The following is a 26,586-nucleotide window of genomic DNA, read 5'->3' on the forward strand; positions in this document are numbered from 1 at the left end:
ATGGGAGTGCACATTACAAAGAGCCAATCCGAGCGCCGTTGTCACTGTTATGGTCCTGTCAGGGCGCCGGCGTCCTGGTGCCTGGGTGGTCGCCACTGAGAGGACTTTCGTGGGTCAGTTTCTGAGGCAGCACCGCGGCCCTCTGCGCTAGTCTTTTGCTTCGCCCGCAACCTGCAGCTCGCGGCTCGCAGGCCGCACCGTAGGGCTAGTGTGCGAGTCGGCGTCGCTGCCGCCTTGGGGCCTGGGCCCAGCCGCAGCCTCCTCCACCGCTGCCGGCTCGGAGGGGCCGCGAGATGCAGCCGCCGGGCCCGCCCCCGGCGTATGCCCCCACTAACGGGGACTTCACCTTTGTCTCCTCGGCAGATGCGGAAGGTGAGGCAGAGCCCCTGGAAGGCCCGTCACCCTGGAGGACGCCAGGGTTCGATTCGGTGGAGTCTTTCGGGTGCTGAGGGTTGTGGCTGGGTGGGGATGGGCTGGAAGCTGACTGGCGACTCCAGCCCTCTGCGCCTGTCGGGCCTTCCAAGAGGCCCTGAGTGGCCGAGGGAGGGGCGTAGGGGGCTGTCTTTAAAATCATCCGGTTACTCGGTCGGCGCCTAGCTTTCCTCACACTGTCTGGTGACTGGTTTTTCTGGGTGGCTTATTCGTTCCCAGCGGGCCCACGGAACCCTAAGGTTTTATTTCTGGAATTACTTGCTGTTACTCAGAAAAAGGGCAGATTGGCCAGGAAAGGTATCAGAGAATGAGAACAAGGAAGGACAGCTGTGTTCCTCTGTTGTTTATCAATAGGTAACTTTTTTTTGGCTGGGATTATGTTGGACACTGCAAATACAAGCCAAGTGTTGTTTTTTATTGAATTTGATATGTCTTGCCTGGGTCCCAGTTTACCTCCCATGTTTGAACTCATTATTCAAGGAAGTGGATCCAGGTACATTGGAAACTTCTTGTAATCCTGTACAGATTCCCTTGTGCTGTTTTGAGGAAGCAGTTGTATTGGAGAGATTTTTCTACAGCACAGGAAAATGTTTTCCTTCTCTCTATTCCTCAACCAACTCCTCCTAACCTGAATCTTCCTCTACTAGTAATTTTCAAATTTTACTTTTATTAGACTTTGTACATCAGTTACTTTCCAGTGACCAAAGTTTTTGCCCAATATGAAAAAATAAATTATGTTTAGCTATAGAAAATTCAGTCTAGATAAGAGCCTAGATTTTTCTCAGAAATATAATTTCATAGTGCATCAGTTAACATAGATTTTTTTCCCTTTTTGTTGTTTTCCTTGTTTTGCTGATTGAGTGGCATTGTTTTAAAAAACAGTACTGGTAATAATTTAAAAGGTAAAATAAATTTTTTTCAAAGAGTTTATAGCTGATAAATTTCTTTTAAACTGAAATATAGCAACCCAAAATATTTTTATTTGTTTCATTTACATTTAATAGCATAGTTTTTAGGGAGGAATATGAACTTTAATTTCTCAAACTTAAAAAAAAAATTGTCCTCATTGAATATCTGAACCTGATGTTTGTTCAAACTCATGTATCTATGTATATATATTTTTTCATATTCCCCCTTCCTCCAGGAATTACCTTTCTTAAATACGCCTGAGGAATCTGACAGAATAATATAACTAAGAAACTTGGAATAAGTAAAATCCATAAGGTTTATTCCAACTTCTCTGTATTTCCTCAAGGAGCATATAGATCTCCTATGTATCCAAGGATATATATAATAAATGTTCTCATGTATATAACATTATACAGTTTAAATTTACAGACTATTTTAAGCATACTACTGCTTTGATCTTTGTAAGAATCCTGGCGGGGAATGGTGGCTCATGCCTGTAATCCTAGCACCCTGGGAGGCCAAGGCGGGAAGATCGCTTGAGCTCAGGAGTTCTAGACCAGCCTGAGCAAGAGTGAGACCTCATCTCTACTCAAAAAAATAGAAAGAAAGTAATTGGCCAACTAAAACTATATAGAAAAAATTAGCCGGGCATGGTGGCGCATGCCTGTAGTCCCAGCTAGTTGGGAGGCTGAGGCAGAAGGATTGCTTGAGCCTAGGAGTTTGAGGTTGCTGTGAGCTAGGCTGATGCCATGACACTCTAGCCCAGGCAACAGAGTGAGACTGTGTCTCAAAAAAAAAAAAAAAAAAAAAAATTCTGATGAGCTTTATAATTCCTATATTTTAGAAAGAAATTGAGGCTTAGAAAGGTTTAGTAACTTCCACATGGTGGATCTGGAATTAAGAGCTAGTCAGTAGCCAGGCATGGTGGCATGGACCTGTATATAGTCCCAGCTACTTGGGAGGCTGAGGTGGGAGGATCATTTGAGCCCAGGAGTTTGAGGCCAGCCTGAACAAGAGCGAGACCTCATCTCTACTAAAAATAAATTTTTAAGGCAGTGTTTTGCCTTTACTTTGTATGAGACAAATGGGACAAATAACTATTTCTGTGCCTAATTTATGTTCATAGACATTCGTAGACATTGGCATTACCTGGCACTTCGTAATGCAGATTCTACCTTAATCATAATTTGCATTTTAACAAGATCCCACAGTGATTCATATGCACATTAAAGTTTAAGAAGCACTGGTTCAGAATGTTATAAAAGATCAGAAGAGGAGAAAGTTATTTCTATCTAGAAGATTAGGGAAAATTTAAGGGAGTTGATATTTTACTGAAGGACATATAATGCATTGTATATTTAGGTTGGAGAAAGTACCTACCTCCATGTGCAAGGGACTGCTTATGAGAAAGTCCCTGCCACCAAAAAATGGTCTAATAAGAAAGAAAAAATTTTAGTATACATAATAAATGCAATAAAGAGTATGGTACAAATTTGTTAACTATGCAGGAAGTGATCAAGGAAGTCCTCAGAGAGAACTGAGGTGCATTTTGAAGGACAAGGAGGAGTTCTTTAGACTGGAAAGGGTGAAGAGCATTCATATAAGAACTATACAAGTACAATAATTAGCAGAATGCAAGCAATCTCTACCTTATATTTCTCAATCTTCATAGACCTAAAACAATGCTGATTTAGACCATGAGCTCCTTGGGGTTATAAGCTGTGATTTACTGCATATCAATATACCCACTGCCTATCATGAAGCCTGGCGCATGGCAGGTACTCAATAAATGTTTGTTGAATGAATGACTATATGATACTTTATGCTTAAGATAAAGGTGTTGTGCTGCTAGAACTGAAGCCAACACCAGTTCAACAGAAATTCAGTAAGGATTTGGAAATGGCATGAAGAGGAAAAACTAAGCAAGAAAGATGATCAAAGCCACCTGATAAACCATTAAGCCATTTTCTCATTCTAGTATTTTTCTACCTTTAAATATTTTTTTCCCCTCACTCTGCTATCCAGGCTGGAATGCAGTGATATGATCTTAGCTTGCCGTAGCCTTGAACTCCTAGGCTCAAACAATCTTCTCACCTCAGCCTCCTGAGTACTTAGGACTACAGGTGTGTGCCACCATGCATGGCTAATTAAAAAAAATTTTTTTTAGAGATGGGGTCTTGCTATATTGCTTGGGCTGGTCTCAAACTCCTGGCCTCAAGCAGTCCTCCTGCCTCAGCCTTCTTAAGGGTTAGGATTACTGGTGTGAGCCACTACTCCCAGCCCTCTAAATATCCTTATATTGGTACTGAAATATCCATCTTTCTCCTCCAAATCTTGAAGAAAAGGTGTTTTTCCTAGCATAAGTCTCTACTAGTGCTTTTTAAAAAAAATTATTTATTATTTGTTTTTTTGAGACAGAATCTGACCCTGTTACCCAGGCTAGAGTGCAGTGGCTTCAACCTAGCTCACAGCAACCTCAAACTCCTGGGCTCAAGCAATCCTACTGCCTCAGCCTCCGGAATAGCTGGGACTACAGGCATGTGCCACCATGCCTGGCTAATTTTTTCTATATATGTATGTGTGTGTGTGTGTGTGTGTGTATATATATATATATATATATATATATATATTTCTTTCTATTTTAGTAGAGACGGGGATCTTACTCTTGCTCAGGCTGGTCTCGAACAATCTGAGCTCAAACGGATCTGCCCGCCTCGGCCTCCTAGAGTACTAGGATTACAGGTGTGAGCCACCTCGCCCAGCCTCTACTAGTGTTTTCATTCTCATTTCTCTCCACCTCCTTTGAAGTCTTTATCTTCTCTGTTTTTTTCTTTAGCATTTTATTTCTCCTGTTTGTTCCATTTCTACTATTATTCATTGGTACTCTCCTAATGACAGAATCTTTAATTAAATCTTCTACTTTCCCTTTTCCTTATTTTCACAGCTGAACTATCCCTGTTATTTGCTCTTTGTTCAACATTGAGCAGTCTCTATCACTCTACTGGATCTGCACTTAACTTCCTGTCATCTACAAAGTATTTCAGTAATGTTTCCCAAAATGGAAATAGTTCCATGATAACATTAAGTTCCGTAAATAATGTCAGGCAAGTTAAACCAGTGTCCTCAATGTAGAATTCTTAGACCCTTTAATATGCCAATATTCTGAAACTCCAACTGGGAATTATAGTATGCAGACTTTTCCAAATTTAGCATCAAAAGCCTTTTATGGAGAGTGTCCCATGGGGTCCAGATACTACAGAACGTGCAGAAAGAAACACTTGGCCTACAAAATAAAGATAAGAGTTTTTTTTGCCTGATATATATGCTCTTAATAACTTGTCCCCAACTCTACAACTTTTGGAGTTGAACTCTGTGCCTTTTCAGGCTTTGGGCTTCCATGCCTTTTCCTCGGGGTGACTTTTTTATACCTTCTCTGCCCATCCAGCCATCTCCCATGGACAAGTTCAGGTTCTAACTCTACCTAGCCTTCCTAATCACCTCTCTGATTAAGTTTCTTTATTCCTGTGGCACCTATGGTCAGTTGGCAATACTCATTGTCATGTACCTACAGAAGAGTATGCTTTAGCAGCAACCCCCAACCTTTTTGGCATGAGGGACCATTTTCATGGAAGACAGTTTTTCCATGGACTGGGAAGGAGGGGATGATTCGAGTGTGTTACACTTATTATAATTGAGGAAGATAATAAAATGGAAATAATTTCACGTTTGTGATATAGATCCTCTTGCCAAAAGCCAGAAACTTTTGTCTTTAGTCTCATATTCAGTTAGTCATAAAGTTATTTCTCATATTCAATTGGTCATAAAAATACTTCAGAATAGCTCCAATATATATATGAATACATATTAATAATTCATCTATTTTTCTCTTTCTACTGCTACTGCCTTAGTTTGTCTTCTACCTCATCATTTCTCATTTATTATTTATATTTATTATTATAGTTTCCTGATTGAACACCCTGCTCCAATCTCTCCCCTCTTAAATCAGTCCTCCATAGTGTAGCTGAGATTGTTTCCAAAATAAAAATGTGATTTTGTCTACTTGCTTTATTAAAAGCCTTTAATGTCACTTCTTTTTTTTTTTTTTTTTTTTTGAGACAGAGTCTCGCTTTGTTGCCCAGGCTAGAGTGAGTGCCGTGGCGTCAGCCTAGCTCACAGCAACCTCAAACTACTGGGCTCAAGGGATCCTCCTGCCTCAGCCTCCCGAGTAGCTGGGACTACAGGCATGTGCCACCATGCCTGGCTAATTTTTTGTATATATTAGTTGGCCAATTAATTTCTTTCTATTTATAGTAGAGACGGGGTCTCGCTCTTGCTCAGGCTGGTTTCGAACTCCTGACCTCGAGCAATCCGCCCGCCTCGGCCTCCCAGAGAGCTAGGATTACAGGCGTGAGCCACCGCGCCCGGCCTAATTTTTTTTTATATATATATATTAGTTGGCCAATTGATTTCTTTCTATTTTTATAGTAGAGACGGGGTCTCGCTCAGGCTGGTTTTGAACTCCTGACCTTGAGCAAGCAATCCGCCCGCCTCGGCCTCCCAGAGTGCTAGGATTACAAGCGTGAGCCACCGCGCCCGGCCTAATGTCACTTCTTAATTTAAGATATAAGGAGCTGTTTGCTCCATTAATTACTTCATTCAACCAGCACACACGTTTATTGATTGCCTACTGTGGATCAGGCACTGTTATACTTACTGGGAATGTATGTAAAAATTAATTTTTAAAAAACCCACATAGGCTGGGTGCAGTGGGTCAAGCCTGTAATCTTAGCGCTCTGGGAGGCTGAGGCGGGTGGATGGTTTGAGCTCAGGAGTTAGCAACCAGCCTGAGCAAGAGTGAGACCCTGTCTTTACCAAAAATAGAAAGAAATTACCTGGACAGCTAAAAATATATAGAAAAAAATTAGCTAGGCATGGTGGTGCATGCCTGTAGTTCCAGCTACTTGGGAAGCTGAGGCAGAAGGATCGCTTGAGCCCAGAAGTTTGAGGTGGTTGTGAGCTAGTTTGACGCCACAGCACTCTAGCTCAGGCAACAGAGTGAGACTCTGTCTCAAAAAAAGAAAAACCCACATAGTCTCTCCCTTCATAGAGTTTATAGACATTAGTCAAATAATCACACAAATACAGAATTATAAACCGTGATAAATGTTAAGGAAAAGTGGAGGGAATTATGAAAGGAACCTACCTAATCTTGTCTGCAAGATCAAGGAAAATTCCCTTAAGCAGGTATGTCTGAAAATAAAAAAATGGGTGGCATTTAATTATCTGAAGTTAGACCTAGTACAAGGTACCTGAGGCAAAAGGGAGATCCATACCATTGAAAAGATTCATTCAAAGCACTAAGAGCCTTAGTGTGGAGTATAGGGTCCAGATGGGAAAGGAGGCAAAAAATGGGCCTGGAGAAATAGATTGTGTAGAGATTATTGTACTTGAGCCAAAAAAGCAGTCAGAGGCCACTGAGGGATTTTAAACGGAAGAGCAAAAGATTTACATCTTAAAAAAAATGTTCTGGGCCTGGCGTGGTGGCTCCCGCGTGTAATCCTAGCACTCTGGGAGGCCGAGACAGGCGGATTGCTTGAGGTCAGGAGTTCGAAACCAGCCTGAGCAAGAGTGAGACCCTGTCTCTACTATAAATAGAAAGAAATTAATTGGTCAACTCATATATATAGAAAAAATTAGCCGGGCATGGTGGCGCATGCCTGTAGTCCCAGCTACTCGGGAGGCTGAGGCAGGAGGATTGCTTGAGCCCAGGAGTTTGAGGTTGCTGTGAGCTAGGCTGATGCCACGGCACTCACTCTAGCCTGGGCACCAAAGCGAGACTCTGTCTCAAAAAAAAAAAAAAAATGTTCTGGATACAGTGAAGGGAATGGATTGGAAGGAGACAAGAATGAATAGAGGGAACGAGTTGGTAGTTTGCAGTAGCTTGGTGCTGGTGGTAGAAATAGGAAGTGGATAGGTTCCAAAAACTATTTAGAGATAAAACTGACAGAATTTAGTGGTGGGTGGGATAGAGGAAGAAGCATGCAAATAAAGCAAACTGCCAAGGATAATGAAGCTTCTAGCTTACAGTGTTGGGTAGATAGTGATATTATCCACTGAAGTAAAGTGGAGGAAGACCTGAGGTACTTGGAATATCGAATTTTAGATGTCTTTGAAATAGCTACAAGGAAATATTAAGTTAACAATTGCTTATATAAGTCTAGTGAAGAGGACTGGGCTCAATATATTGCATTTCAAGTTTAGCCTTCTTCAGTCTTCTTACCCCTGTATAAAAATGACAGTATCTACAGCTCACAATATGTTAGTGTGATCACTAAGTTGTAGACATGACAATCCAATAATTATTGTCAATGCTTTTGAGTAAACAGTAATTTTCTGTTACTTTGTTATTTTGGCCAAGCATTTACCCTACTCCTTGTGTAAAATTTCCCCTCCCCAGAAAGGATGTCATTTTAAATACAAGTTAGTAGTATAGACAGAGGAATCTTTAGTTTTTCCTTTTTAAAAGTTTCTTGCTTTTTAAAAATGATGTACATGGGCTGGGCAGCTAGTTAAGCAAATTTACCTTTTTTAGAAATTAATCTATTTCTTTCTGTTCATAAATTTTAAACCTCATAAAGCATTACACAAATCTACACATATGATAAAATTGCATAGAACTATACATACACACACACACAAATAAGTGCATGTAAAACTGGTGAAATCTGAATAAGGTCTGGGCATTGTACCAATGTCAATGACCTAGATTGGATAGTTATATGATAGCATACCATTGGGGGAAATTGGATGAAGGGTACATATGCCCTCTATGTACTATTTTTGCAACTTCCTATAAATTTATAATTTAAAAAAATAAAAAATTAAAAGACTGATAAGGCATACAAAAGAAATTTCTGTTTAGTAAGTGGCTTATGCCCAAATGGAATTCAATTTTTATAATGATAGGCTCAGGAGATTTAGTTTAAATGATTTTAATTAATTTTATTTACAATATGCAAATTTACTGACAGTATTGAAAACCATAAGCCAAAGCAATGTGATTAAAAATATAACCTAAGACACAATTCTATACAAGGCTTTGAAAAAACATTTTCTTCAAGCTCCAGTATAGGTCTAGCAATTACAAAATTATTATGTATGTGTTTCTTTTTTCTTATTTTTAAAAATTTTTTATGAATATGTAACACTTCATGAATTTGTGTGTCATTCTTGCACAGTGGCTGTGCTTATCTTTGTATCATTTCAGTTTTGGTATAGGTACTGCCGAAGAAAGCCTGACGTGTTTCTTGATCTTTTTCATTGGCCTATATATGCATTAAAATGGTATTCTTATAACTCAAATGAAGCAGTGGAATTTACCTTTTCAGTGCAAAATGTGCCTGTTTTTGTTGCACAAATACTCAATTCTGGGTTAGACTTAAGCACACATAGATTTTATTTTCAACTGAAATGGGATGATACTCGTCCTTGCTCTTTTTGCTTGTTAAATAAGAAAAAGCTCCTCGGCCGGGCGCAGTGGCTCACGCCTGTAATCCTAGCACTTTGGGAGGCCGAGGCGGGCGGATTGCTCAAGGTCAGGAGTTCGAAACCAGCCTGAGCGAGACCCCGTCTCTACCAAAAATAGAAATAAATTAATTGACCAACTAAAATATATATACAAAAAATTAGCTGGGCATGGTGGCGCATGCCTGTAGTCCCAGCTACTCGGGAGGCTGAGGCAGTAGGATCACTGAGCCCCAGAGATTGAGGTTGCTGTGAGCCAGGCTGAAGCCACGGCACTCACTCTAGCCTGGGCAACAAAGTGAGACTCTGTCTCCAAAAAAAAAAAAGAAAGAAAAAAAGAAAAAGCTTCTTCACATATATAAGAAGTTGGCAAGTATCAACAAAATGTTCATTGTTCATTGCAGGATACTCGTCTTTCACAGAAATCTAGAATGTGTCTAGGAGCAGAACAGTAATCTCATCTTTAGTATACTATTACACTGCACTGACAAAGTTCTTCCTTTTTTCAAATTGAAGTTCTCAGGCTGAGCAGAGGATTGAGAGAAAGGATCCCCCACCCAGTTATACATTTGAGTTGAAAGGGAGAGAAAATTACTGTTAAATTTTGTTATGCAGTTGTCTTTCAATAAGACTTGAAACTTACTGATATTCTTCCCCATTCTTTTTTCTTGAATATTTTTAATTTTTACTGTGATGTCTATCCTAGAATTAACAGCCAAGCTAGCTGATTCTTACTCTGTTAACTTAAATCAACCAGGTTCCTGTGATTTCTGTATCTGTTTCCTTGTTCACCGACATTATTCTTTACATGTTAAACCACTACCAGTTGTTTGGACATTCCTGTTACTCTATCCCATGCCCACCTAAGTGTGTCTTGGAGGTCCTAGGGGAGGTGTCAAATTGCTGTTGCTAGCAGCAGGGTATGCTTGATATTTTCCTACTTTATGTGGAACAAAAGTACTACAAAATTTGTAAGCTAAGGGTGCCTTTTTGAAGTTCTAGCATCCATGCTATGACAAACTGCTAAACATATACATTTCTTTAATGCAGCATTCCTTAGCACTATAATTTATATGCTTATATATCCTTTTTTGGTTTAGATTAAGGACTTTAAGTATAGTCCTGTCTAGAGACCAAGAAACAGTTGTTAAGGCCCTTTCCAACCTCATAATTGCAAACCTCTAATGTCACTGCTGTAGTAATGACTTCCTGATTTAAATCTTGTTAAATCAAGAAAATGCACTCTTTGTACCTATTAGAAGTAGAATTTTAGTTAAATTCTACCTTTTTCATTTCAACTTAGATTAAGACAAGGAAGTAGAAAGTAGTTTTGTGAGAATATTTTGACTGTAAGATTCTGTGACAGTATCTACTGGGATTATTTTTTAACTTTAGATAAGGAAGGACAGTGAATTCAAAGCTATTTACATTTTACCTCTAGCTGAGTAAGCTCTCTTATAAAAACTTTTTAGAATCAAATGATGTTTAACCTGGAGAGAACTTTGAATAGGAAACTGGGTCCCAGAAGACATAAGTGATTTGCTGTATTAATTAGTAGCTAAACTGGAATTTAGCTTCAGAATGTAAACTTTTGTTAAAATTAATTACAGGAGTTACCACAACCAGACCAGGATGTGACTCAGAGTATTGTGCAAGTTAAGCTCTTTGTATTATATATGAAAAACTTAGTTTTGTTTTTTTTAAGGAAGTTAACTTTAGTGTTAGTTGGAGATAAACTCTAGAGAAGGATCTGCATTAGAGTGTTGACTTGCTGTTGCTAAAATTATTTTTCTAAAGTAATTCTCCGATCCTATGACTTATCAACATTGCTGTTTATTTACTAGTACACACTGTCTGGTCCAATAAATGTGAGTATTCTTCTAAATTCCTGTGTGACCTTAAGAAAATCCTTAACTGTTCCAAATTTTTTCAGTCAGAAAATGTGGTATTTGTACTAATATGATTATCTATAACCTCTAAGTTACTGTGCAGGCTGTGCATGGAATTTATTTTTTAATGCAAATAATTGAATTTCTTCACGTCTTGTTAGAGCCAACCTAAAAAAAAAAAAAGCCCTTTATTTATTTCTGCTGAAACTGTGCTCGCTTCAGCAGCACATATACTAAAATTGGAATGATAAAGAGACGATTAGCATGGATAGATGTTACAATTAAAATAAAATAAAATTTTTGCTGAAACTAAAGATACATAATGTAATTATATAAAGAAAAGAGTTTGCTGAAATAGGGAACTCTTATCAGATTTATCCAGAACCAAGCATTAATATATGAAGCACTTAGCATAGATATTTGATCATGGAAATAAAAGAATGTATGAATAAATACATGAAAAAGTAGAGAAAGTTTGTCTACAGTTTTCTACTAGCAAATAAATTATGTCTATTAGTGTGTGTGTGTGTATATATATATGAAATGCCTCTAAAAAGAATTTGTACAATTAGTTCTGAGGTACATAATATATGAAGGAATCCAAAGTGATATCATGTAATATATTTTCTATATATCTTCCAATTAAATTTCAAAGAGTTGCTGAGGTAAGTCTAGATTCTGGTACCAGTCTAACTAATTAGCTGTGAAATCTTTTGTTTATCTTTCCACTACTTTCATTTTTCATTTTCTTATAAAATAAAAGATGGTTTTTAGGCCGGGCGCAGTGGCTCACGCCTGTAATCCTAGCACTCTGGGAGGCTGAGGCGGGCAGATTGCTCAAGGTCAGGTGTTCAAACCCAGCCTGAGCAAGAGCGAGACCCCGTCGCTACTAAAAATAGAAAGAAATTAATTGGCCAACTAATATATATAGAAAAAATTAGCTGGGCATGGTGGTACATGCCTGTAGTCCCAGCTACTCAGGAGACTGAGGCAGGAGGATTGCTTGAGCCCAGGAGTTTGAGGTTGCTGTGAGCTAGGCTGACGCCATGGCACTCACTCTAGCCTGGGCAACAAAGCGAGATTCTGTCTCAAAAAAAAAAGATGGTTTTTACATATCTGTCAACTACAAAATTTGAAGATTACATGCAATAACAGATGTTCATAGTTAGAGATCTTCAGTGATAATTATTTTAGTTAAATAGATGAGATTGAGATTCACTTTGATTGAGATTCACACATTCTTGCCTTGGTTTACAGTTTTTTCCTCTTTTCTTCTAAGATCTCAGTGGTTCAATAGCATCCCCAGATGTCAAATTAAACCTTGGTGGAGATTTTATCAAAGAATCTACAGCTACTACATTTCTGAGACAAAGAGGGTATGGCTGGCTTTTGGAAGTCGAAGATGATGATCCTGAAGATAACAAACCACTCTTGTACGTAAAAATAACATGTATTTTTTGGTTTTTAGAGCTAGTCTGTGGAATGATTATATTCTCTTTTTTATATAATGACAGATGTGGAAAACCTTAAACTTTTTGGTCAAAAGCCATACCAAGGCCAGGTACAGTGGCTCATGCCTGTAATCCTAGCACTCTGGGAGGCTAAGGCGGGAGGATCACTTAAGGTCAGGAGTTCAAGACCAGCCTGAGCAAGAGCGAGACCCTGTCTCTACTAAAAATAGAAAGAAATTAATTGGCCAACTAAAAATATATATAGAGAAAAAGTTAGCTGGGCATGGTTCCTGTAGTACTAGCTACTTGGGAGGCTGAGGCAGGAGGATCGCCTGAGCCCAGGAGTCTGAGGTTGCTGTGAGCTAGGCTGACGCCACGGCACTCTAGCCTGGGTGACGGAGTGAGACTCTGTCTAAAAAAAACCAAACAAAAAAAAGCCTTACCAATTTACAATTATGAGTAATTTAAAAAACTGAAATAATAATGAGAGAATATTTTTTAACCTGTTGAATGGTAAAAGTTAAAAGAATGATAATCCTGCATCTCACACTTACACACAAATATAGTATACTCCAAACCTTTAGAGCTTACCTGAGCCTGTCAGCTGTCTCAAGTAATCACGAGATCTAAAAAAGCAGGGCTCATGAGTGCTTGCTTTGAAATTCAGGTTTAAGAGCAAGTAAGATTTCCACAAAGATTACCACCTCAAAATCTCTCCAATATAGAAATTCTAGAGCTGCCACTGGGAGGAGGAGTATAAAGAGACTTTCACTTTCTTCATAGTACTTGAAATTTTATAATTATCATCTGGCGTGGGGGAAGCAAAGGAGTTAACAATTTTGGAAAGAAGAACCTATAGGTTTGTAAAATTGAGACATTTCTAGGTTATTTTTTGTATTAATTATTGGTAGATTAAGTGCTAAAGCATCCTACATTTCTTAATGTTAATATACCATATTTCATCACATCTAAAACACTGTGGATTATAAGATGAAGTTATTTTAAATATTAAATGAAAAGCACATAAGACAGGATAAAGCTGAGACATTAACGGGTAATCTCTTTATTTCAAATATAAATGAGAAATAACCCACCACACAGGAAGAGACAGCAAGGAAGTTTGCTTTATTCTGTCACTGGGTAGGGTGTTGGAAGAAAGGATTTCCCCTGAGAATGTAAACCCCACACCAGTTCTCACATAGGTTTGTGGTCTGAATTGTCAGTATGGTTCCCAAAAGTCTCAAACCAAAAAATTTATTTCAAGTTGTCTTATATTGATAGTACCTCCAGGAGACTGGAAAAAGGAAAGGCAGATATTGGAAGCACTTGGCTTTACTCCAGGCTAACAATTGTAAGACACCAGTGATTGTGAGAGGTATCCCAACTTTAGAGAAAGTGAAATCTTGATCCTTTCGAAGTTCATAAGCATGATGGTTGGATTTTCATATACATGCCTGAGATGTGCCTCCCTCAGTCCTTGTTACAAGGTTGGCACATTACTTGTGTAACATGGAAAAAAAAGGAGACAGTGAACTGTTGAAAATGTACATCTTGGAATTAGTGAAATGTACTTCAAATATGAATGTTTTGTTGACTTATACTGTGTTATTTAAATTTTCCTTAAATTCTTTTGCAAATATTTTAATTCAGAAGTGTGTGCCTTTTGAGAATTTTTATTTTAAAATTATAGGGAAGAATTGGATATCGATCTAAAGGATATTTACTACAAAATCCGATGTGTTTTGATGCCAATGCCATCACTTGGTTTTAACAGACAAGTGGTGAGAGACAATCCTGACTTTTGGGGTCCTCTGGCTGTTGTTCTTTTCTTTTCCATGATATCATTATATGGACAGTTTAGGGTAAGTATATCTTATTTTATATTAATTCTAAATATTTTAAGAGTTCTGAAAGTTAAATACAGTTAGATATTAACTGTAATGTAATATTATGTAGAAATGCTTTGCCTTTACCCATTATTTCTCACTTGTTCAGCCCTAAAACAGTTCCATAATTAAATACAATTAAAGCTTTCAAACTCTTCTACTTCTAGAAGCTGCCAGCATTCCTTGGCTCCTGGCCACATCACTATAATCGCTGTTTCCATGGTCACATTGCCTTCTCCTCTACTGTACTCAAATCCCCCTGTCTTCCTCTTTAAAGGACAATTGTTATTATGTTTAGAGCCCATCAAGATAATCAAGAATAATCTGCCCATTGTAAGATCCTTGACATATTAGTTCTGTTTATATTTGCCCTAGATTAGTAATTTATATCAGATATTTTGTTGAAGTGTGGTAAGGACCATTGAAGTTGAATGGGGGTTCTGGTCTCCTACCTACTATGTGTCTTTCATCTAGAACAGCTTTAGTTTTATCTATTTTGTATAATCTTTCATTTGAACAAAGGGTTCTAAGGCTAAAACCAGGAAGTTACTATGTCCTCATTGAATGTTGCTCAATTTGGATTAGCTTGATCTTTTCTCATGATTGGGTTGGAGTTATGCATTTTCGGCAAGAATATCAAAGAAGTGACATTGTATTCTTCTCTGAATACTAGCAGGGAGTACATGATACTGAATATCATATATCTTATTACTGGTGATGTTAATCTTGATCACTTGGTTAGGTGATGGGGTGGTGTTTGTCCAGTTCCTCCACCAAAAAGTTGCTATTTTCCCCTTTCTAATTAATAAGTATCTTGTAGAAATACTTTACAACTGTGCAAATATCCTGTTTCTCATCTAACTTTAGCTTCCTAGTTTTAGCATTCACTGATGGATCTTGCATGTAGCAATTATTACTACAGTATTTACTGAATGGTGATTTTTTCTATTTCCCTCATTCATTTTACTTTGCGTTATAATCCAATCCTATCATCATTTATTTATTTATTTATTTATTTATTTATTTATTTATTTATTTGAGACAGAGTCTCGCTTTGTTGCCCAGGCTAGAGTGAGTGCCGTGGCGTCAGCCTAGCTCACAGCAACCTCAAACTCCTGGGCTCAAGGGATCCTCCTGCCTCAGCCTCCCAAGTAGCTGGGACTACAGGCATGTGCCACCATGCCCGGCTAATTTTTTTGTATATATTAGTTGGCCAATTAATTTCTTTCTATTTATAGTAGAGACGGGGTCTCGCTCTTGCTCGGGCTGGTTTCGAACTCCTGACCTCGAGCAATCCGCCCGCCTCGGCCTCCCAGAGAGCTAGGATTACAGGCGTGAGCCACTGCGCCCGGCCCATCATTTATTTTATTACTCAAATTTTTCCAGCCTTAGCCATTGAGAACTCCTTTAAGTTGCCTTCTGTGTCCTTTTTAACATATCCTGTCCTCTTCTTTTTATGGCATGAAGAATCATTTTTTTATTTGTACAGATTTATGGGGCACATTTGCAATTTTGGTACGTGCATAGATTGTGTAGTGGTTTTGTTAGGGCTTTTAGGATATCCATCCACTGAATAATGTACATTATAGACATTAAATGATTTCTCATCATCAACCCTCTTCCCACTCCCTCACTCTTGTGGAGGGCGGAGATTGTATGTCATCTTTTTTTTTTTTTTTTTTTGAGCACTTCATTTCATTTTGGCTGGCCACACATAGTGTTGCAGGCTAATCTTATATTTTGCCTGCCCCAGTCCTGGTATCAGCCATTTTTCTGAGAAGTCCTAGTTCTGTTTATTAGAGAATAATATTTAGAAACCGGTTTCTGGTCAATAAGTGTGCTTACGTTGCTACTGAGGTATTATTTCTAGACCTCCCAACAGACAGAACTTGTTAATATATGCATGTATCATTACACTAAGTCTGAGGAATTAAAATTATCTGAAATTCTTCCATATTCTATTACATGGGTAAATATTAATACAAGTTTTAAAGACTTCCAGAGAAGGTTGGTAACTTATGTCAGGAATAAATTTTCCTTGCAGGATGCTATAAACCAAGGGCTTGGTAGTAAACACTTTGTTCCCTTTTTTGTAATAATCTTTTATCATAGATCTTGAAATACTTAGGGTTCTTTAGGCAATTATGGATGTATTATAAAATTGTATTTCACATTGTATTCTTATTAAGTTTGGGAAAGATATCTGAGAACCCATATAGCCTCTCTATGAAATGAAATTGATCATGCCAAACTGTCTTCTATGGCAGAGATTTGAGTTCCTGGAAAATTATCTGTTTATTTGGTACAAAAATATTAACTATATGATTTTTTTCCCCCTTAAGGTGGTCTCATGGATTATAACCATTTGGATATTTGGTTCACTAACAATTTTCTTACTGGCCAGAGTTCTTGGTGGAGAAGTAAGTAGTTAATTTTGAAAATACTCTTCATTTTTTATGATACACCTAATTTTTGGTAGTGCAAATACCATCATTAGCTATGCTCATTATAACTGTTTCTTGTCCCAGAATTGCTTTTAAATTATGTTAGTTCTTTTAAGATGATCAACATATTAGTATTATGGTTACTCAATAAATGTTATAAGAAATGAAGAGGAAAGAAAAGATCCCATGCCACTTATCAAGTAATTTATAGATTTTTAGGGAACCATATAATTTATTCTCTGTTAGAACAGTTCTCAAACTTTTTGATCTCAAGTTGTCAAAGAGATTTCTTTATGTAGGTTCTATTTGTCAGTATTCATTGTGTTAGAAATTAAAATAATGTAAAAAATTTATTGATTTAAAACTTACAATAAACCACCTACATTTTAACATAAACAATACACTTTAAAGAAAAATAACTATATTTTCCAAAACAAAAAAGTTTGTGAGAAGAGTAGCATTGTTTTACATTTTTCAAGTAGCTTTAATGTCTGGATTAATGGAAGCTGTATTCTAAATCCATACAGTGTGTTATGATACATTGTTCTGTTTAAAGTATATGAGGAAAATAAGGCCTCACACAGATATATTATATAATTGGAAAGGGAGAGTATTTTAATAGCCTTTTAAGATGGTTGTTAATATTCTTCTCTGATACTACGCCAAAACTCAACAATTAGTAGTTTCTTAAAGGTTTGTTGCAGTGAGGAATCTCAAACCATATGAATGAACTTTTCATACTGTTTAATTAAAATTCACTTTGAATGGATCTTTTTTTACCCATGTATGGTTTTGTAACATCATGCATTGGTCATTTAGAAAACATAGTTCCCTGTTTTGCAGATATTCCAAATGTTGATATATTTTATTATATAATATCAGAAAAATCACATTCATTAATATCACCACCTGGGCCGGACATGGTGGTTCACACCTGTAATCCTAGCACTCTCGGAGGCCGAGGCGGGAGGATTGCTCAAGGTCAGGAGTTCGAGACCAGCCTGAGCAAGAGTAAGACCTTGTCTCTATTAAAAATAGAAAGAAATTAATTGGACAACTAAAAATATATAGAAAAACTTAGCCGGGCATGGTGGTGCATGCTTGTAGTCCCAGCTATTCAGGAGGCTGAGGCAGAAGGATTGCCTGAGCCCAGGAGTTTGAGGTTGCTGTGAGCTAGGCTGACACCACAGCACTCTAGCCTGGGCAATAGAGTTCACAGCACTCTAGCCTCTGCAATAGAGTAAGACTCTGTCTCAAAAAAAAAAAAAAAAAATCATCTGTCTCATTAGAAAAGCCTATTTTGGAAAACTATCAAACTTATAGTGGGGGATACAAGTTTTTCAAAATTGTAATTTTTACTTGAAAGCTAGAATTTTAACATTTGTGACAAAGATTGTCAGTTGTTTTCAATGTAGCAACAAGCTCACTTTATTTCAAGGACATGCTTACCATAGCCAAGCCTGAGTAACCATAGATTGTACGTCAGTTTTTCTTTCAAGTAAAAATGGTGTTCCATGGAAAAACCATTTTCTTCAACTCTTCACTGAAACATTTGTACAAGTGATGTCCTTGGGATAACCACATGCTTTCTGTGACTTCCCATTTTTGTCACATAGAATATTAAAAAGACATATAGTCAAAGGTTTAATTTAATAAAATTAAGCATTTTTACTGCTTTATTTAGGAAATTCTTAAGTGAAACTGGCTTATTTTTCTGTGAATATGTGGTGGTAAAGAACATACTTACTTCTGGTATAGTTTGTGATACCTTTATTTGTGCTAATACAATAGCAGTTTTACCACCATTGCCTGTGCCCTATTTTAATACCAATATCAAGCAAATGAAAAGGAAAATAATGTTTTATTACTATTATAAAAAATAGTTCTGACCTTACAGTCTTCTGGGAGACTCTTTGGAATCTCCAGAGGTCCACAGGTCATACCTTGAGAACTGTTGTTTTAATATACGACTTTATTAATTGCTGTAAACCTGGGAATTCTAGGATTTTATTTTGTGTAGAGAGTAAAGCAGAGGCTATGCCAGAGAGAGTTATGATACGGGTACTGGCTTAGGGCAACTATGAATATTATTATTATTATTTATTTATTTATTTATTTATTTTTTTGAGACAGAGTCTCACTCTGTCACCCAGGCTAGAGTGCCGTGGCGTCAGCCTAGCTCACAGCAACCTCAAACTACTGGGCTCAGGCGATCCTCCTGCCTCAGCCTCCCAAGTAGCTAGTACTACAGGCACCATGCCCAGCTAACTTTTTCTCTCTATATATTTTTAGTTGGCCAATTAATTTCTTTCTATTTTTAGTAGAGACAGGGTCTCACTCTTGCTCAGGCTGGTCTTGAACTCCTGACCTTGAGCGATCCTCCCACCTCAGCCTCCCAGAGTGCTAGGATTACAGGCATGAGCCACCGTGCCCGGCCCAACTGTGAATATTAAATGCTAAATACAGAAACTTTGAATCCTTTCGCATACTTGATGGAAAGCCATGCCAAGTCTGTAACTTATTTCTAGTTCATTTGTTTTCCAGCTTCCAAAATTATGTTGCTGTTGTCCTGTCTCCTGTTCTTCTCCTGTTTATGCCATCTTATGAAAAGGAGTTTTGTCAGGTGCAGTGGCACATGCCTGTAGTCCTAGCTACTCAGGGGGCTGAGGTAGAAGGATTCCTTGAGTCCAGGAGTTTGATGTCAGCCTGGACAGCATAGTGAGACCCCTTCTCTTTATAAAAAAAAAAGCAAAGGAGTTGTTTTTTCCCTTCCCTTTTAGTAGTGTAGTTTCAGGAGGGAATGATATTAGATATATATGCTTAATCCAAAATCTTAACCTAAAATTCTTAAATAAATTTAGAGTAAAATCTATGAAACTTTTTCACTGTGCATATGGAAATTTTAAATAATTCTAATAGATACTTAAAAGTATATTTATAGTTTCTTATATCCTAGATAAAATCTAATATAATATTTATGTGAAAATAGATATTACTGAATTTTTCTGTAATTTAAGACTATTGATATAGGAGTTAACAGACTTGGATCTTGGCTGGGTGCAGTGGCTCACACCTGTAATCCTGGTACTTTGGGAGATCAAGGCAGGGGGATTGTTTGAGGCTGGGACTTTGAGACCAACCTGAGCAACATAACAGGACCCTATCTCTACAAAAAATAAAGAATTAGCTGGTGGTACGTGCCTGTGGTCCCAGCTATCTGGAAGGCTGACCCAGAATTGCATGAGTCCAAGAGTTTGAGGTTGCAGTGATCTATGATGCCACTGCACTCTAGCCCAGGCAACAAAGTGAGACCCTTTCTCAAAAAAAAAAAAAAAAGAGAGAGAGACCTAGATCTTATTATTTTTTTTAATCAATCTTTCTTTCTTTCTTTCTTTCTTTCTTTCTTTCTTTCTTTCTTTCTTTCTTTCTTTCTTTCTTTCTTTCTTTCTTTCTTTCTTTCTTTCTTTCTTTCTTTCTTCATTCATTCATTCATTCATTCATTCATTTATTTTTGCTACCTGGTCAGTGTCCTAGAGACCTAGATCTTTTTTTTCTTTTTCTTTTTTGAGATAGAGTCTCACTTTGTTGCTCAGGCTAGAGTGAGTGCCGTGGAGTCAGCCTAGCTCACAGCAACCTCAATCTCCTGGGCTCAAGCGATCCTACTGCCTCAGCCTCCGGAGTAGCTGGGACTACAGGCATGCGCCACCATGCCTGGCTAATTTTTTGTATATATATTTTTAGTTGGTCAATTAATTTCTTTCTATTTTTAATAGATATGGGGGTCTCTCTTAGGGTGGTTTCGAACTCTTGACCTTGAGCAATCTGCCCACCTCGGCCTCCCAGAATGCTAGGATTACAGGTGTGAGCCACTGTGCCCGGCCTGAGACCTAGATTTTAATTAGAACTCTGTCACCTACCAGGTTTGCTTTCCTGAGCAAAGTGGTTTTTTTCTTCTAAGAATCAGTTTCTTCATAATGGGGACAATAATGCCTACTTCATAGGGTTGTTATTTCGTTTGATCTTCACAACATAAGAAACCCTATCATAGAGCTTGGCACATGATAATCACTAAAAAGTATTTTTCTCTTCAGTCTCTCTTGGCTGCCCTCCCTTTCCTCTGGTATTTGTCATATCTAGCTTCTCTAACCCTTGGATTTTTCATCCAAATAGGATGGTTGTGGTTCCTTTAATCGTGCTACAATTTAAGAGAAGTAGTGACAAAATGTAATGTAGAAACATACTGAATTTAATTAGATATATAAGTCTGAAGCTCAAGAGAGAGATAAATGCTAGAAATGTAGATTCGAGTAACATCAGCAAATTGATGATAATTGAAACCATGGTGGTTAGTAAGACTGCTCAGGAACTTGGGAGACTATATGATAATTTGAAATGTAATGAGTATGATACTTCATGATTTCTTCTTAATTCTCACATTTGTGGAAGTACAACAAAGAGTATATGATGTTCAATAGTGATGAAAATGAGTATTTGATTTCTAAGATATTTATTTAAAATTTTCAAAATTCACAGGTTGCATATGGGCAAGTTCTTGGAGTTATAGGATATTCATTACTTCCTCTCATTGTAATAGCTCCTATACTTTTGGTGGTTGGCTCATTTGAAGTGGTGTCTACACTTATAAAAGTAAGTTAAGTAGTATGTATTATATAAAGTAATTTTACTGTTTTCCAATAGTAAAAGTATACTAGTCCTCTAGCTAAGAATATTGTAATCTAAAACTATTTATCAAACTGTTGGTAGTATTTTGGAACATGATCTTCCTTACTGATATTACTAATTGTATTTATTTTATTTTATTTATATTATATTTTATTTTATTTATATTTATTTTATTTTTTCCTTTTTAATCACCAGAAATTATAAAGTATGTCTATGGGGGAAAAACAGAGCAAATCAAGTTTCAGGAGAATGACTTTCTTCTCAAATATGACAGACATGATTCTAATAAATTGGATTTTCTATAATGCAGAAATCAGGACTACTTCATGATATTTATGTTAACTTAAATAACATATAAACACATTTTAAACATTTGCTGCTAATATTAAGTATTAATAAATAGTAATATAACTTAAATTTTGGCATTTATTAATGTTGAGCAACTTTGGGAAATGAGTGCTTTAGCACATGTGTGCATATTACACAATGATTGTAATTTTTTTCTTTATGGAAAATAGAACTGCTATTTTGTAGCCTCCACACTAAAGTACTTGTTTTTAAGTAGCCAGAGCCGCTTAATTTTTATGAGATTTGATTTACTAATGTTCATAACTAATTTCAATATAAAAGAAATAATGATTCCTTTTAGATTTTAGTAACTATAAGCTAATACTGATATATAAGCACTGAGTATTGAAAGAGTGTGGTTTTTTAGAACCAATCAATGCTGAATTCAAACCCTGATTCTGCTATTTACTTGTTATCTGGTCTTCCAGAGGTATCTTAACTTTTCTTACCCTCAGTTTGTTCTTTACAATGATAATCTTAATAACTACATTTTAAGGTTTGTTATAAAGCCTAATACAGTGCTTGGCACAGAGCAGGCACTCAAGTGGTAGCTGTTATTACAAATACTATATAAGAATATTTTGAGATCATCTTTGTAGTTGGAACTGTTTGAATGCTTCAGAGACTGAGAATATCTAGCTTTCCTGTACATCCTAACCCTAAAATCTGTTTTTTAAAAAATCGACATTGTTAGAACTTAGTTTAAAAGTCTTACAGTGGATCAGCTATAAGTGGAGCATGCTGGTGTTTAATTATTCTAGCCTTAGTAATATAAATAACCACTCATTTAGGATCACTTCCTGCTGTCTGTTGTTTTACTTGGGTTAAGTTTGTTTGAGTATTTCTGAGACTACTCCCAAAATAGCCAAAATTATTGGTCTCAGGTCATTTTTAGCCATCTAGTTCAACTGGAAGTTGGACTTTAATATTCTTTATGCAACATATGAATGGAAAATCCATATGGAAAAATCTTTTTTATAACATTAAAAATTTAGGATAAAATTGTTTTTAAACTTCAGATTTTTCTTTGCCACATTTTTTTCCTAATCACTAAATCGTCTGTGGGTATTAAGCTATTGTAATGTTTCTTATGTCAGTCCAGTGTTTTTTGAAAACTATGTTGCAAGACTAATCTGTAGACACTAATTTTTTTTTTTTTTTTTTAGGCAGGGTCTTGCTCTGCTGCCTGGCCTAGAGTGCAGTGGAGTCATCATAGCTCACTGCAGCCTCAAACTCCTGGGCTCAAGTGGTCCTCTTGCCTCAGTTTCCTGAGTAGCTGGGACTATAGGCATGATTTAGTTTTTTAACCATACTAGTGGTTGTCAACTAAGGTCAATTTTGCCATCCAAGGGATATTTGGCAATGTCTGGAGGCATTCTTGGGGGCAGGGGGATGTTTTACTAGTATGCAGTGAGTACAGGACAGAGATGCTGGTAAACATCCTAAAATGCATAGGACAGCCCCCCACAGCAAAGAATTATCTAGCCTAAAATGTCAGTATTGCAAGGTTGAGAAACCCTGCTCTGTGCCAAATCTGTTTCTACTATAGTTGCCCTGATTCCCCTTCAAGTTCTTTCCTTAATTTTATGCTGTAAAATGGCTTCAATGACTACATCAATTAGTACTAAAGTAAGTTTCCAATGGAAATAATCTAAATTAATTATTCAGAAAAAATTAATCAGAAACCATGATTGGCCAAAATGTGATCCTTTTTCCTCCTTTTTATTTGACTCCTATTCCTGGGAATATACTGTGACACTTAATAAATATCGTGTAAATTTTCACCTAATCTATTTTCCTAATTCTTGGAACAATAAAAAGGAAAACTTTCAACTTTATCAGGATCAGTTAGTATTCTCTCAGCAATTTGGCACAATAGTTTTTTCAAAAGTTGCCTGTTCACAATCATAAGAGACACTTGTTTAAAAGACTCACAACTAATGTCAGGTGTGGTTGCTGGTGCCTATAATTCAGGCCACTCAGGAGGCTGAGGTAGTAGGATTGCTTGAAGCCAGGAATTCAAGACCTGGACAAGAATTTTTAAAAATTAGCAAGTGTGGTGGCATGTTGCCTGTATTCCCAGCTACTGGGGAGGCTGAGGTGGGAGAATTGCTTGAGCCCAGGAGTTCAGTACCATAGTGTGCTGTGATTGTGCCACTGTACTCCAGCCTCAGCAACAGAGTGAGACCTTGTCCCTAAAAAAATAAAAATTAGAAATAAATAAAAGACTGATAACTAGGTCCTTCCCTTAGAAATTCTAATTCAGCAGAACTAGAATGAGTCCCCCAAGTCTCTTTTTAGTAGGCACCGCAGGTGATTCTTATGATTAGACAGGTTTGATAAGAAAAGACCAGATTTACAGAAGTCAAGTAGCAGAGCAAAGATGAACATGCTTATTAAGTTTTTAACATTCTTAATACATTTTGCCACAATTGGTGGTTGATTTTTAAAAATGTTGTAAACATTATTTTTGCTCTATGATATACAAAAAGTTAATTGATTTGCTAATATGATACTTTTTGTCTTTTTTTTTTTAAGCTGTTTGGTGTGTTTTGGGCTGCCTACAGTGCTGCTTCATTGTTAGTGGGTGAAGAATTCAAGACCAAAAAGCCTCTCCTGATTTATCCAATCTTTTTATTATACATTTATTTTTTGTCTTTATATACTGGGGTGTGATCCAAGTCATACATGAATAGAAAAGACAATGTTAAATTTGTGTGTAGGCTGGGAATTCTTCTTGAAGGAATTGGAGAAAACCTATTGCTGATAAAATTTTACATGTTCCAGATAGATGTAAAGACAGGTTTAAGGGTTTAAGGTCTTTTTAAAACAATATTTTTTGTATTTAATTAAGCAATTGCAGTTATCTGGGATTTTCGTTCAGAATTCTAAATTCTGTTTGATTCTTCATATTCCAGTGAATAAAATATAAAAGCATTGTGTTTTTAAGATTGTGTCAATATTCACCTAAAAGCTTGTGCCAAAAGCACCTGGATTGATAATTATATTTTACTTGAAGGGTAATTTGACAACATCCTGATAATCTAAAAGTGCAGGTTTTTTTCTTTAAAGTGTTTTCTCTAGCATCTCAGATCCTGTAGATATATATTTATATTTATACATAATATTTATGAAATAATTCTTATTATTCACAACATATATTTCTGAATAGCCTAAAAATTAAGATATTAATTCTGATGCTCAAACTTTTTTTTAATTTGGCCATAAATCTTTTTCATTTAAATTTTAAAATTTGTTTTTTAAATTGTATATAATTTTTAAAATCTTATACATGCTTTAGTACTTCCTTATTAGGACTTCTTAATAATAATAATTACTAAAACTAATTTTAGTAATTGCTGATATAGATTTGGTTTGTTTGGGTATACTTTTAAAAACCATTTTTGAATGACCAAACATCTAATTTAAAGTTTCTGTTTACCTTTTTTACCAAAGGAGCAAAAGGTATAGTGGATATGGCATTCATTACAATCGTCAATCTGTACAAAAAACAGTAATATTTAAAGCATCAGTAAATATTTTTAAGTGGTACTCTTAAATCAGAAAAGTTTCGAGAAAGAGACCTTTAAAATCTTGTGGTCCTGAACAATGTTATATGAAGTAGAAAAAATAAAACGCTTCCCAGCTGTGTGTTTTGTTTTCTAGCATCTTGCCCTGTAGTACTTGATATTTTAACAAGTATCAGGTACTCTTCACAAATGTGCAATTTTTGCTAAGAGAAATATTAAGAAAATTTTATTAGTAAAATTTTTGTTGCAAATAATTTCATAGGTTTTAGATATATTTTTAGTTAATATTACTTTGTAAAGTAGATAAAATATTTTATGTCCATAAAATAGCTAGTGTCTATTGACTGTTAGCAAATTATTGTTTTATCCTTTCTGCTTTCAACCTGGAACAGTTAACAGCTGTTCTCAATATGATACTATGGCCACATTTTGGTTATGTTTTTCTTTAGCAAACTTATTCATCAGGAAATATGTAGCACCTCTGAAGCAAGCCTACAAATTAACAAACCTCTCTTCCTTTCCTCTAAAGGAAAAGAAAGAAAAACTTACTTTAAGCTGCAGGAAAAGTGGAGAGTACCTTTGAATGAGAATAATGTAGAAAATTACACATATTGACTTGTTTAAAAACAGGCCTAGGAAAACAGAAGCACCATAGGCATACCACTTCTAGAACATAAAATAATATGAAGTAATAAGGAAAGATCTGTGGCTATAGAAGCAGCAACTGTAAACATTTGTTATACTTCAGAAATTCCTAAGGTCAATACTTTGTTACAATAGAGTACTATATTTGATGTTCATATTGTTGACCCTGGAATCTTTCCCAAAAAGCTTGGGGGTCAGGACCAGGGGGTCGAATTTTGCCAAGCAATAAATCAAGGTGTTTTGGGACCACCTCTATCAAAAATGGTTTGATTTTTTAAAACTGTCATTGCTTTAAGGTGTGAATAAAAAATTCATTTATATGGATCATGTTTATTCCTAATGATATAAAATGAAGTATTTGTGTTCTAAAAAAGGTATTTAAAAATTGGCCAGGTACAGTGGTTCATACCTGTAATTCTAGCACTTTGGGAGGCCAAGGCAGGAAGATCACTTGACTCCAGGACTTCAAGACCAGCCTGGACCACGTAGCCAACCCCGTGTCTACAAAAAATAAAAATTAGCTGGGCATGATGGCATGTTCCTATAGTCTCAGCTTCTTAGTTGAGCCCAGGAGTTTGGGGTTGCAGTGAGCTATTGATGATGCCACTGCACTCTATTCTGGGTGACAAAGCAAGACCTTGTCTCAAAAGAAAAAAATATCATAATTTGTATATATGTATAAAACACAGTATTGCTATAGTTAATAATGGTAAGATGACCATAACAATGCTGTCTCCTGGATTTTTACATTATAATATTTTCTAAATCATGCTGATTTTTAAATCATGATTTCCAACCTAATTATTAGTTTATTAGTATTTTTAAAACAGAACTAGCCAGATATC

General features: G+C 36.5%; 1 protein-coding gene, 2 non-coding genes and 1 pseudogene across 3 annotated transcripts; 3 read left to right on the forward strand and 1 right to left on the reverse strand.

Annotated features, from left to right (window-relative positions):
- Positions 1-26,065, forward strand: YIPF4 (Yip1 domain family member 4). The gene is made up of 6 exons (XM_012788383.3): positions 1-372; positions 12,034-12,187; positions 13,896-14,067; positions 16,434-16,511; positions 21,069-21,182; positions 24,105-26,065. The coding sequence occupies exons 1-6, from the start codon at positions 294-296 to the stop codon at positions 24,240-24,242; spliced, it is 735 nt and encodes a 244-aa protein (XP_012643837.1). The 5' UTR covers positions 1-293; the 3' UTR covers positions 24,243-26,065.
- Positions 8,535-8,636, reverse strand: LOC142870319 (U6 spliceosomal RNA). Its single transcript, XR_012918741.1, has one exon. It is a non-coding gene; the product is annotated as a U6 spliceosomal RNA (small nuclear RNA).
- Positions 10,964-11,056, forward strand: LOC142870330 (uncharacterized; annotated as a pseudogene).
- LOC142870398 (small nucleolar RNA U13) lies at positions 13,612-13,715 on the forward strand. The gene has a single exon (XR_012918801.1). It is a non-coding gene; the product is annotated as a small nucleolar RNA U13 (small nucleolar RNA).
- Positions 26,066-26,586: the final 521 nt, after the last annotated feature.

Source organism: Microcebus murinus, chromosome 3 (assembly GCF_040939455.1).
Source record: "Microcebus murinus isolate Inina chromosome 3, M.murinus_Inina_mat1.0, whole genome shotgun sequence".
NCBI classification, from domain to species: Eukaryota; Metazoa; Chordata; class Mammalia; order Primates; family Cheirogaleidae; genus Microcebus; species Microcebus murinus.